This window comes from Parus major, chromosome 3 (genome assembly GCF_001522545.3).
Source record: "Parus major isolate Abel chromosome 3, Parus_major1.1, whole genome shotgun sequence".
In the NCBI taxonomy this organism is placed as follows: domain Eukaryota; kingdom Metazoa; phylum Chordata; class Aves; order Passeriformes; family Paridae; genus Parus; species Parus major.
Window position 1 is genome coordinate 25,945,134 of NC_031770.1, and position 13,736 is coordinate 25,958,869.

The 13,736-nt window shown below is 36.2% G+C and overlaps 1 protein-coding gene across 4 annotated transcripts in view; it reads right to left on the reverse strand.

The window, feature by feature from the left end:
* Positions 1-13,736, reverse strand: part of SRBD1 (S1 RNA binding domain 1) — a 124,407-nt gene that overhangs the window by 38,819 nt on the left and 71,852 nt on the right. For all 4 annotated transcript variants that reach the window (XM_015623027.3, XM_015623028.2, XM_015623029.3 and 1 more), the window contains exon 17: positions 10,472-10,554. In XM_015623027.3, coding sequence (XP_015478513.1) covers positions 10,472-10,554 — 83 coding nt within the window. The remainder of the gene's footprint in view (positions 1-10,471; positions 10,555-13,736) is intronic.

Sequence of the window (13,736 nt, forward strand, 5' to 3'; positions counted from 1 at the left end):
AAACTTTACAGATTAGACTTAAAAGCTGCCTCTCTCATTCCGGAAGACTTTTGGCCCCTGCTACTAAATGCCACTTATTAAGGACAGGCAGCTGTGGGCAACAGGGCCACCCACACAACTGCCCGTGATGCCCTTTGGAGCTGCAATGAGATGCACTTCTGTCCATGACAATATAGAAAACAAAACAACATTCCAAAGTAATGCAACTTAGGAAATTTCTGTGTGCAACAGGAGTAATGAATCCTACAACTATCTCAAGCAACATGAAGCATGTGGAAAAACAGAGCTTCATAGCCCAAGGCTTTGTAATATATAGTTATGTTCACCATGGAGCTAAAATTTTTCTACTACTGATGGCATTCCAGTGGCCCTGTTATCCAAATGTATGATATGAAACAGTTTTTCTGCTATTGAAGAAATTAATCACATATGCCCATAGACTTTCGTTTTCTGGAAGACTGAATATAATTTTAGAATCATCATCATCAGCTGGTTGACAGCAATAAAGACAACATTCACTTTAAATAACCCTGAATTATATACAGTTGAGTAAATTTGAATTTGTTTTGCTTTAAGGTCTTCCAAAGTTGAAGCCAACATGCTGAACAAAAATATTAAACTATCTATAACCCTGTGTCAACATATGATGCTACTGGGAATGGTAAGTGAATTAATTTTCCAAGGAAAATTAATTACTTATGACTTACAGTTGTAAAAGCAAACAACGTAACTCTGGATTAGGGCACATTTAATTTCTGTTTGGAGTAGCGATTAAATTAATTTCATATAATTCATGGTATGTAATGGAAAGCAGAACAAAGATGAAATCTTAGACAATGACTGACACAGAAAAAAGTGTATATTTATGTTCCTGATACAAAAATAAAGGTCACAGATATTAATCACTGTCTAGCGAAACATGATTTTAGTTTCTAAAATTATTTTTTCAAAACTGTTTGTTAGGGTAAGTGTTATTAGCAAGATAAAAATCTAAAAAGCAACAAATTACAAAACATCAGAGAAATCTCGCATGCTGCATTGTCTCAGTAAAAAAGGACTAAGATTTTCCGTGATGTCTGTTGAACAACATAGCTGTCACAAAATTATCATGAGGAACAGCAGCACTAATTTAAGTTCCTCCTACATTCATTTAAGTTCATCTTACTTCTTACTCCTCAAGAGAGAAGAAAAATTTGATCACAGGTCCAATATTAAAACAAATATGTACATTTGTATGAATTTTAACAGTTACTTACATTTAATAGTAAACAATTAATGAGAAAAATAAGTTCATAGCTTAAATAAACATATGAAAGAATTCTTGCAGCATTCCATAATTTGGTATTTGTTCAAATTACATAAAAATAATGATTTTATATATTTCATTGCAAAACATCAAGTTCTTACTTTACTTAATACCAATCAATCAAACCATATGTATTAGCAAACCATTTATGGTTTTAAAGTATCATAAGAATTTTAATTGCAGAATTTAATTCTGTTCTCCTGCTGAACCAAAACACAAATTTATTGCTGATTTCAGATTTTTGGGTGTAAATCATCAGCTCCTGTGCTACGAACTCACATGGAATCACTCAAAAGCATGACAGTATTAGTACTTCTCCTTATGAGTCAAATGAATATACTGTTAACTTATGAAACCAAAACAACAGATGCAGCAGATGACCACTGCACAGCAAGCAGTGACTATGGAATTCCACCAACAAATAATATTTACATTTGTGGTGTTTAAACTGGCTCCACACACACATTCAAAGCAAGTGATTCACATCCCTAGTACCACTTTTACCTGACTTCAGACACTAAAGAGATGTTTTTACTATGGTAATTGTTTGAACAATTTTATCATTATAATATTTACATTAAAATCTGAATACAATTCATAATATAACATCTTAGAAATTAAGTTCACATAAAAGATGAATGAGCCTGAAACACAAATTCACAAACAAATAGCTCATAATGGGTATGCAGCTCTCTGGCAGTTTTTTACTATAGCATTTTTAAGACTGTCTCAAAAATGCAAAGAACTTAGGTTATGCAAATTTAACTGAAACCTAGATGAAAGGAGCTGAACAATTCTTCAGTGCTAAAACTCACATATTTTCACTTAAAGTCATTAAACACCTGAAATATAAATAGGAAACCCAACAGCATCTCACACATTTCAGAAGCTGTTTAACCAAAAAACCTTTTACAAAGACAGACTTTATCATCCTCTTTTCTGTTTCAGCTTTTAGTCAATTAAGTTTTTGCAATCCAATACACAGAGAAGCCATATCAAGCTGATTTGCAGGATCCCAGCCTCACAACTCTCATTTTGCTCCTCTTTGCCACTTGGCTCTCCCAATAGAACTGTCTTTCAAAAAGTTTAATCTGCCTGGGTGGATCTTCATTCAGGTGGCCCGCCTATGTTTGAATTAGCTCTGTCCAAGTACATTTACGAGATTGGGAAAAAAAAAAAAAAAATCAAACTGAAATAGTATGCAGGCTTGCAGACAGGATACCCTAAACCTGGGCAATCCTGCTCACCACTTTCTATGTGCTGCTTTTATGGAGGTCTGGAAGTAAACAACCTTTATACCTATTTTTCATGAACAATAACACATATTGCTTTAACCCTATTATAGCACGAATCACAAGTCTATAGTCATATGGTGACAAAAAGTTCCTAACAAACTTCTGCCAATAGAACTGGTAATTAAGCAATCAACAGGGAGGGAAAATCTGTCCAGCAGCTGTTTCCTATCAACACCCTTAGATCATCTCACCTCAGTACACCAACACTTCTGGAGCTTCCCTGCTTTTCCTACAACCTCAGCAGCTCTGTAAAAGCCCACATATGCAGGTACAAACTCTCTAACAACAAATAGCAGCAGCGTGAGGGGGGGATTATTAGCAGTAATGTCTAAAATTTACCTGCAGTTCAAGTTGCTTACAAAGGCACATCTCTGACAAGTTTTCAAATGCTGTCCACAGTGCATTTTTGGTGACAGCAGTAAAAGGAGATGCAGTCCATGGGCAGCTTCATGAGTGACATGTGCAGATGGGGTGATACTGCTCTGCTCTTGCACTCTTTGTAAATACACATGCACACATTTTCCGTCATTTCCTTAAAGGGGCAGCATCTCACCTCTTTGAGCTGGCATGTTTTCCTGAAGATGCCAGTAAATACAGTGTACTAGGTAAAATAAGTAATAATGCAACAGTTATTTCTTTCTATATTCCTTTGCTTTATTGCAAATGACTGTAATAGACTAGCAAAAGTTTATTGTGCTTTGCTGGCAGAACATTTGATTTCTCTTTGCCAGCCAGAGAATAGGTAGATGCAACCAGAGAGACTGCCAAGTTACAGGACACATAAACCACTCCTGGCAGTCAGCAGAACCGCTGCTGAAGATTAAATTACACAAACTTGCCAGAGGTGTAACTTACTAGGAAAGCATGCTTAAGTTTTGTGCACCTACTTCAGTGGCGTGGGGAAGCATCCAAAACATTATGGGGTTATTACCTCTCCCTGGCAAAGCTGTTTGCGAAGACTTTGCTCCCACTGGATGTCAGACGCCTTGGCTCACAGAGCTTTACTTTTTTTCAAAATGAAAAGCTCTCATTTACCCTAAAAATTATGTTGGGCAAAGAGCACATAAGATTTTTTTGCTTGCTTTCCTCACAGAGCTAATATTTCATTGCTACTATACCAAAATTAAGGATTCCATAACTTGCTCAGTGCTAAAAATCCTGTATTAAGCACAGACCTATTCATCAGTATACATATTCATTTAAGTAAAAAAATAAATACACCTTTTTCCTTACTGACAAGACACTGGGTTTTTGGACTGCTCTTAATATTTTATAGGTACAGCCACCATACCCTGTCCCTCAAAAAGTTTTTATAAACCTTAAAATCTTGAGTACTTCTCTCCCTTTTCCATAAATTTCAAGGCAAGCAATCCCTTGCAGTATGCAGCAAAATCATTCAGTGACAGTAATCTCTTTGCAGATTACAAATTCGAAGGAGAGGTTTAAGTTTCCTTTATTGAGGAGCAGAGGTAAGAGCACAGTGAAATACTATCCTGCATGTCCCGTTCTTTAAAGTCCCAGTGAGTTTATTCAGATATGAGATTCAATACATAAGCAGCCCAGAAGTTGTCTGGTTACTTTGTTTTTGTTTTGTTTAGTTTGTTTTTTTAAAATTTACAATGATGGTAATGTATCCTTTAGCCTATTTTTAAAATTTATGTAAATATAGCCAGTTTCTTTAATTTCAGTCAGATCCCAGTCCACTAGCACATCTCCTTTTATTAGGTTTTTTCAACTTAAGGTACATCCATTACCAACCAGCTGCCATATACTGCCAAAAAGGAGTGATTTACATTTATTACTCAGTTGTTTGATTACTGCAAGATACATGTAACTAAATACTGGTATTCTCACCCTTAGACTTTGCTTTATTTAAGCAAAGGTTTTCTGTAGTCAACCACTTCAATTTAAGTATAGAAAACCATAAACAAACTCATGAAATTCCAGTGTTAATCAAGGAGGTTCAATTGTTTGCTGAACTGCGTGTGTATATTCAGTTCAGTCATACAGAAGGAATGCTGAAGCCTTTTGTAGACAGGCTGTTCAACTGGATGTTGAAACCTGCAACCTGCAATTCTAACCAGCATGAACAACATTCCTGATTAACTGTGTTTCCACAGGAGCTATGTGAATCACACAAAATAAAGAACTTATCACCTAATAAGATATCCCATTTTCTTAATAAAAAAAATAAAAAATAACGTAAGCTGCAAACCCACACAAACTTGTCTTAAGCTTAATACAGCAAGCTCAAGTTTAAGGCTGTTTTGACAATCCCACCCCAAAGGTTTAAAATAGACCCTCTTGCACATCATGTCATCATACTCTCACATCATTTATGAGTGATTCTCCAATGCTATCCAAGTAACACACCTAACTACTCATATACTCTATGGGTCAATCAAGAAAATCCTCCAAAATAGAAAAAAACCTGAAAAACTCCTTAAATAATCAGTGAAAAACACACTCTCCTGACTGGAAAAACAATCAGCTTCAGTACTTTCTCCATGCTATTACATAAAAGTGTACTATATGAAGATATAACCAAAATCAGATACCAAGAAGATACCAATCATATATGTCACCATTAAAAACTGTATCTATTCTAAGGAAAAAAGAAGATAAAGGTTTTCTCAAATCAAACACTGGTTCTTTATGATGACCGATGTTTGGATTCTGACAACTCATCTGCAATCACTAACTACTTCACAGCTTTTTTTGTTGTTAGAAATTTTCTATTTAAACAAAATATCCAAGCTTCCATTTCTAGAGAAACAGTACAACATTTGCTTTACCCAAACAAAGCTACTGAGTTGTTTCCTGGGATTTTGCAAGAACAGGCTAACAAATACCTGCAGTGCAAGGGACCAGCCGGGTTCTGTTGCAGTAAAGACAATAGAAATAATGCAGGGAATCTTTCAGCCCACAGCTGAATCAGTATGACCCAACTGGTCAAACTCTTATACTTAGAGGTATCCCTGAAGTCTCTCCTTTTGATCTCTGTATTTCTAAAATGTTGTTATAGTTCAGCTCTCAGATATCTCCATTGCATCATATATACAGTCAGATTGCCTCAAGCAAATAATAGGCATGATGGGTTTTCACTGCAGGAATAAAATTTTAAGTAGTACTGCTGTCAAAAGTGGGGTTAATACCACACCTCACAACAGGAGGGTTAATAGCCTTCCTGTTGAAGAAGAACCAGCTGGAGGTAAAAAAAAAATCTCAGCAGTGATGATGCCATCCACAAACATCTTTTGAGGGAGAAGAAAACTGAAGAATGCAACAAATGAGAAGGGCTACGTGCAATTTCAGCCACATTCAGGAGAGACCAGTAACATCATTCCACCACTGTCTATCAGTTGCCTCTTACTGGTCTTGAGACAAGGAAGGACCAGACAAAGATGGTCTGAGATAGGAGACAACATTTTACAGACTTCTAGAAGAAAAAAAAAGCTCCTTTGTTTCCAATTGAGACACAACCTTCAGTTAGATGCTTGACTATTAACTAGCTGGCTGTAGATTTTAAAGTTGTTTGTATATGCAATGCCATAATTAAGAAAACTGGTCCAACTAAAGAGAAAGTGTGTTTGATTAAAAGCATTCTCTAAAGTTACACTGTTGTTTACCAAAACATACCCATCTTCTTTGGGGGAAAAACTCAAGCCTAGAAGGAATATCAAATTGCAACTGAAACAATAAAACATCCTACAGGTAATAATCAAATGCAAAACCAATGCAGTCCAATAACTAGAGGACCATGGAAAGGAACATGGACAAGAGGGATAAAAAAGACATTTCCAGATTCAGTTACTATCAGACTCCTTGATTAGGCTTTATGAAACGCTCCTTTGATCAGGACCTTCCAGAATTATATAGAAAACAAACCAAGAATTAGCTCAATCTTCTTTTTTTTTTTCCTTAAGGGAATGCTACTTGTGTATTGTTTACAGATTTTATTTGACACAAAATATTCCAGATACATCTGTAATCAAGTATCCACCCACTTCAGAAGTCACAGAACTACATACATTATTATCCCTTACATCCTTTAAGGGTGCTAATTTTTCCAAACATGATCAACAGTGAAGATGTTACCACACCCAAAACCAGATTATGAACAGATTTCTGGAATCCTAAAATTATACAGACCAAATATGATGCTGCTTTTTCACGATCAGACACAGTGCATTTTTTAGCATTACATAGAATTTGTTAAAAATTCTAATCTTACAACACAGATCATATATTTTGTTCACAGGCTACAGATGAGTTTGACCTCCATCTATCTCTCTAGAGGTTACTGGATTTTTTACGATCCAGGGATTTTGTACATCAAATTAACATCAAAAGGCCAACCAAACTTAACATATTCATTTAGCTCTATTTTTAATTTCTCTGCCTTTTAACACAGATTCAGGTTTTGACATTTTAAAAGTATATTAATTTAATTCCCCTCTTTACTGTGATGAAAGCTTATGCTCAGTGCTGCTTCACTCACCTCTGAAAAGTTGGGTTTTTATTTGAGAGTAAAGATTTTTTGCTCTCTTATTTTCTTTGCTCTGAAATTCAATTCTGTAACCACAATCTTTGTGAAGCAGCTTTGTTCTCAGCTCTTCTCTATATCTTCCAAGATCATTACACCTGCAATGGTAATTCTTTGCCAAAATTCAGTGTAGAGCAAAGTAAAATCTTGAGCCAGTACCTGCTTCTCCCTGAACAGAAACTTAGCTTTCAACTGGCATCGGAAGGTGACAAGGCAAATATATTCTGTATCAGGCAAAATCTGGGCTTCATGTTCAACTACAGAAGAAATCATACTAATATGGCCTGAAGGTGATAAATTAATTTTGGCTAGGTTCCTGTCTGGGAGGAAAGAACAATTTTCCTAATGAGATAAAGATGAAGGAAGACAAGGACCTTTAGGCAATTGGAATTTTGTCTGAGAGAGGCTCTAATAAATCAGGTTGTGCTTCTCTGTTAAAGGAAATATCTGTTAGGAGATCTGGGGCCTGTTTATTTTTCTCTGACAAACCTCATTTTCTTGGCAGTGCACAAACTCAATAATAAATTGAAATGAGAATAAAAGCAGGTGGCCAAGTTTAAGTTTCAATTATTTATTTTTTTTTCCATCTAAAATAAGTAAACAAATCCCAGCTGATGGGATTCAATTTACACAGATCTCCTGCTACTTGGAAACTTGCAATTCCATATCTGAAGTATCCACACCCAGAGGAGCAGATTTGCTTGGAAAACTTGCCTTAGAAAAACTACAGAATACCAATATTCTCACAAACATGCGCACTACATACCAAGAGACCAGATGGGAGGGATCCAGAATCCCATGGAAGTAGCAACTGGGGAAGATGCAGCCCCTTCACTCAGTTCTCTTTGTGTGGTGCACACTCCAAAGACTTTGGGCAAGCTCATACTGCAAGCAGCAGATTTAGCACATGACCACTTCACTTTCCTGTAGCACTGCTATCATTGCAGATAGCAGCAGAGCACATCCTACCCAAGGAGGTCACTCAGCTGAACACACAGTGTTCCTGTACCACAGTCACATTACAAAAGCTACGGCCTTCATCAGGCAGATTTTGCTTCACCGGTCTCTCACTTCAACCTCTGAGAAAAGACTGCCTTTCAAGTAGAGTAATTTGTGACCTCTGGCTGTCCTAAACTGACAGAAGCCATGTCCCAAGTCAGTCAGGCTGCTGTGAAGGCAGCTGCCCCAGCTCTGCTGCCCTGCAGGCTATGCACTGATGCCCCTCTGTTATGCCAACCCAGGACACCATGCAGCTATTACCAACAACACAAAAAGATTGGGGCACTTGAGTAGGAATAATAGAAAAGGCAGAACAATCCCCTCAGGCAGTTCACACTTTTATTAATACACAGTGAGTGTGCAACTATCCCTCAAGAAATCACCTTATTGCTTGTGCTATACAGTTTCCATGGTTATGGGCAGCAGCAGTCTCAGCCTGCCTCTGCCTAATTGCTGACAGACTAATCACTATCCCTCTTTCAGGACAAGAATGCCAAAACCTGGATTTGTCAGATTCTTAAATATCAATTTCAGGGTGTTTAAGAAAGGAAAGGTCATATTTAAAAGCTAGGTTTAAAGTTACAGTAGGCCAAGAAAGCAACCACCTATGAAAAGATTGCTGTATTTCTGATCTAGCCTATGCATTGCAAATTCCACCACAGAAATTAATAAAAAAGCTACAGCCAGCATTTAGATTATCAATTAGAATGTAATAAAACTTTTCAAGTTGCCTTAGATATTATAAAATTCTATACCTGAAATACTCTTTATCTGAGGGATTATATCAGCCACTCCTCTGGGACTCCTAGCACAAAAAAACCAGCTTTTTCCATGCCTGTTCTCTGAGACACCAGCAATTGGCTGCCTCTCTAAAAGGAAGACAAGACAGAAAAGCTTAATAATTCTTCTCTTCCCATTCCCTTCCTGTGCCACAAGAGAGCTGTCATGTCCAAAGGGCAGGAGACCTTCTGACTTTGTTATCAAGAGTACAAATTTACTTTCAGTAACATCACAAAAAGATCTAGCACTTGAGAAATTTATGTATCTTTAAACAAACATGCTATAGCTTCTGTGATGATTCTTAGGAATTTCAACAGTATCTACCTCAGAGACTTATTCAAACCATGACAAGAATTAAAAATATACATAGCTGGGAATGAACAATATTTGAGGCCTACTTCTATCCTAGGCGTCTAGGATTTATTTCTCTGAAACTTTTCATCTAACCAATTTGGACAATATAAAATAACACAGCTGGGCATTTATTTGCAACACATTTGTACTGGATCAAGAAGCTTCTCTGGAAGGGCCAAGAACATGGTACTTACCTTGTTCTCAATGAATGAAAAGTAAATTACACCAGCCTCAGTCTCTGAGATGGCAGTGAGATGCTGCAATATTGTTCACTGAAATATTCGTATCATAGTATAATGATCCCAAAACCAAATGACCACCACCAATTCCGTGTCTTTTTGCTTTAAATGTATGCTTGCACAATGTCCTCATGGGCCACTGAGATGGTGTGCATTTAAATCAATACCTTCTAGACACAGCAATACAAGCTCTTAGTAATTAAGAATTCACAGTATAATGCAAATAGTAAAATATTCCATCTTGGAGACTGTTTTAAAAAAATCAACTTCTCTAAATGCTGACTGACATAGCATTTCACATTTGTTTGTTTTTTTAATACTTCTTTCCTTAAAGCAAGGATGAACAAAAATCTGCATCACTTCTTAAGCACATGATGGATGGATGCAAATATGCTATAAAATGACAGTAAGTTATGTACCACTTCTTAATATAATACTCTTTGTAAAGAAACTTGGAAAGTAAAAGTTTCTTCTCAGAAATAACCTACAAAAATGGATAAAAATGTTTTCCAATTGAGCTTTACTAAATGAAAAACTTCTAAACAAACCCTCTTGCTACAAACTTCTTAGAAGGAATGCACCTAATAGAACAAATCAATGGCTTCTAAATGGAGGATCAATATCTCATTGTATTTTACACAAAGACCTAAAACCCCATTGCTGTAACAATACAGAAAAAGAGAAAGCTTTACAGATCAGGTTACCTGTCTGATTTGATGTTTTTAATAGACTATACATCTAGCTACAGCCATTTCACAGTCACAATCACAATCATTACAAGCAGAGATGTAAAAAAAGGCAGTTTATGACTTTCAAGTACTTACTACCACTCCATCAACTCTGAAAACTTCTTTTCAAGGAGACATAACTAGTTGACAATTATAAAGCAGCATTTTGGTCTTGCTCTATACCATGATAGATTACTTAGATTAAATGATACATATTATTTTACCTGATACATTCCAACTCCTATGTGTTTGGGCTCGATTTTCACTAGCTCAGCTAATGGGTCTTGGACGCGTCTAGCTATGGAAACTGAAAAACAGAATTAGAAAACTGCTATCACTTTTCTCTGAAAAACCAAAAACATGTAATTGCTTTTTCTAAGGTGTTTTGGGGTTTTTTTTTACATCTTCTATGCATTTAAATTTTTTAAAACATGTATAATAATAATATAGAATTATTAATCTATATTGTAAAATCCTTCTTTATTGTTAGACATGGACATCACACGTACATTAATCAAACTTTTTGGGTAATTCCAGCAAAGACCTAGAGATATTTTAAACTGTAATCATGACATTTAAAAATTTTTCTGAGCCACAGAGTTAATAAATAAAACTGTGTACACTATATTTTTCCTTTTTTACCCATAATAAATGCATATGTAACATTTAACATTAAACTCTGTAAGAACCTTTAGCCTCAAACCAGAGACACAAGAAACAAATAAACATTTAAAACAATAACAGAGTGTATCTGTTCACAGACTTATTAATCCAATATAGTATTTCCTAAGGTATGTATCAGATATTTATATATTTATCTAATTCAACCGTAACATTTAGTGTTCACTTTGAAAGTGGTTCTTGGACTTTACTGATCTAAGCTGCACACCAAAGCACATCAATTTGCAACCCTTATAACCACATTTAGAAAAATAAAAGCAATTTCCAACATTTCTTGTGACATTAAGAGCATATGGGAAGAACCTTTGGTCTTCTAAATCCAAATGTTGAATCAAGACTGCATTTTTGAGGGCTGTATTTATTGATATATCATTTGCTTGCCAAAATCTCAGAAGAAAAAGTTTATTTCCAAACGTCAGCTCATAAACTTGGTCTGATTCTGCAGATATTGTGTTGTATTCAGTATTTGCAATTGTGCTCCCTCCCACTTATATGAAACTAGAAGAGTTCTATCTACCAGTATTACAACTATAAATTATTTCATTTTCTGACTTAAGACAAAACAGGTTAGTTGGCTTAGCAGCTCTTAGAAGATTGATTCTACCTAGTGAAGTAAATATTAATGAAAGACAAGTGTTTCCCAAAAATCTTTCCAAATAATGACAAAAGATCCCTAAAAAAAAGTATACAAATAAAACCCTAAACCCCAAGAATTCCACAAAAAGCAAAACGCAAAAGAAAACAAAACAAAAATATCCCAACTCAATAAAAATTAAAACAAAGCCCCTCCACCCCCCCCCCAAAAAAAAGTGCAAACATAACGATGTCTGACCTTGTTGCCAAGGCTGTTTTTTCTACCATGTGCACTTGCACAAGAATAAGAAAATAGGGACCAAAGAAAAAGCTATGTCCAGAATCAACCTCACAGAGCACCAGTCATTTCAAGAATGCTTTACATTTAAATACATTTCTAAGCAAATCAGGAGAGGGTTAGAGGAAGAACAGACAGAAGTCAGGAACAAATACATACATACATACATACATACATACATATATATATATATATATATATATGCACAGTAGTTTGGTCAACAACACACAGTGCTAAAACAGGAATACTGGAAGTATCTCCAGTATTCACCAGCTGATTTCACAGGTACACTTGTGTATGAAAGCAAGAACATGGTTATAATTACCATATATATAAAATAACCTGTAAGCCCCTTTACTGGACCACAGAAGTAATTGTATTAGTTCACAGAGGCGTTTAGGTTAGACACACCTTTGGAGAACATGAGCTGCCTTGTCTAACACCCCTGCTGAAACAGGGTTTGCTACAGCAGGTTGTCCCAGACCATGAGCAGCTGGGCAGCGACTTCATAAGTTGTCTGGTCAATTCATTCCAGTGCTGGGCCACCCTAACAATAGGTAAATGTTTTATTCTGTCCAGACTGAATTCGTTATGTTCCAATCTGTGCCCAATGCCTCTTGTACTAACAGAGGGCTTTACTGAGAAGTGTCTGCTGCTCTCTTCCTCATTCCCTCCCATCAGATACTTACGGCCCTTAAGATTCCCCTGAGCCTTGTCCAGGCTGACCATTTACAATTTTCTTGGTTTTTCCTTGTATGAAAGGTGCCCCAGTCCTTGCAGCCTAATTTAAACAGCAACAATCTCTACTGAAGGGTATTAAAGGCTTCACAGCATTTCAGGAAAGGACTTGACTATACACTTGTACTTGAAGCCAAAACAGTAGCCAGAGATATGCAGGCTCCTCAAACCACAACTGCAAAGTTTATCAATTAAATGCTGCACTAGAGACTTCACTTTTAATGATTGCACTGTTAAATACACTGTTAACATGAAGTTCACTGATGAGTCATGAAAGACTTTTCATATCCTTTAATACCCATTTTAATATCCTAACAAAGGCAGTTTGCTAGCTAGGCTCAGAAAGCATTGTGCTGGTGACATCTGATATGCCTGCTTCTCTGATAGAGAAGTTCTGAATTCAAAGACAATCATGTATGCCTTCTTGTCAAAAAAGGGACAAAAAAGCCCCACAAAAGGTTAATCAGTGTAAGGACACCAGTTATCACTTAAATGAATATAGCTCACTGCAGAAACGCTTTCCTATAACAGTAATTCATATTAATTACTTTGAAATACTAGTCACCCACTACCTAACAAACAAAAGTGAAACAAAACACCAATGAAAGTAGTATTGATCCAAACCAGGAAACAATGATGTATTTCTTCTGAATGCACTGATGCCTATGCATGGAGACTATACTTGTCCTTCAGCAACCATCATTAAACTCAGCTTCTTGAATACACATACAGTGTTCTAAAGAATATTCTTAGTTCTACCTAATGGAAAAACATATTTCAAAAGTTACATTTTAGATAAGGTGAGAGCAAATACCTCTCACTGTTCACATCTCCTTTCATTTTATCTTTTAAAAACAGACAACTATATAGACAGGTTGACACAGGAATTTTCCAAGCATAGCTTTCTCTTGGGAACCTTCAATTAAAAAGTAAAATTTAGACTCTGGGTCATATTAGCTTGGTTGACAATGCTGTCATATCCCTAGGAGGCTTCCAGTGGAGGCACAGGACCTGATCCAGCAAAGCACTTCAGCACAGATGCATATCAGAATTCCCACTGGAATGAGCAAAACTATTCACACGCATAAAGTTACAAAGACATTTAAGTGCTTTCCTGGATCAGGCCTAACAGTTAAAGTATCGAAGCAGGAAGATCAACTAACAGTCAGTTACACAATTAAGGGATGCAGCTCCTACAG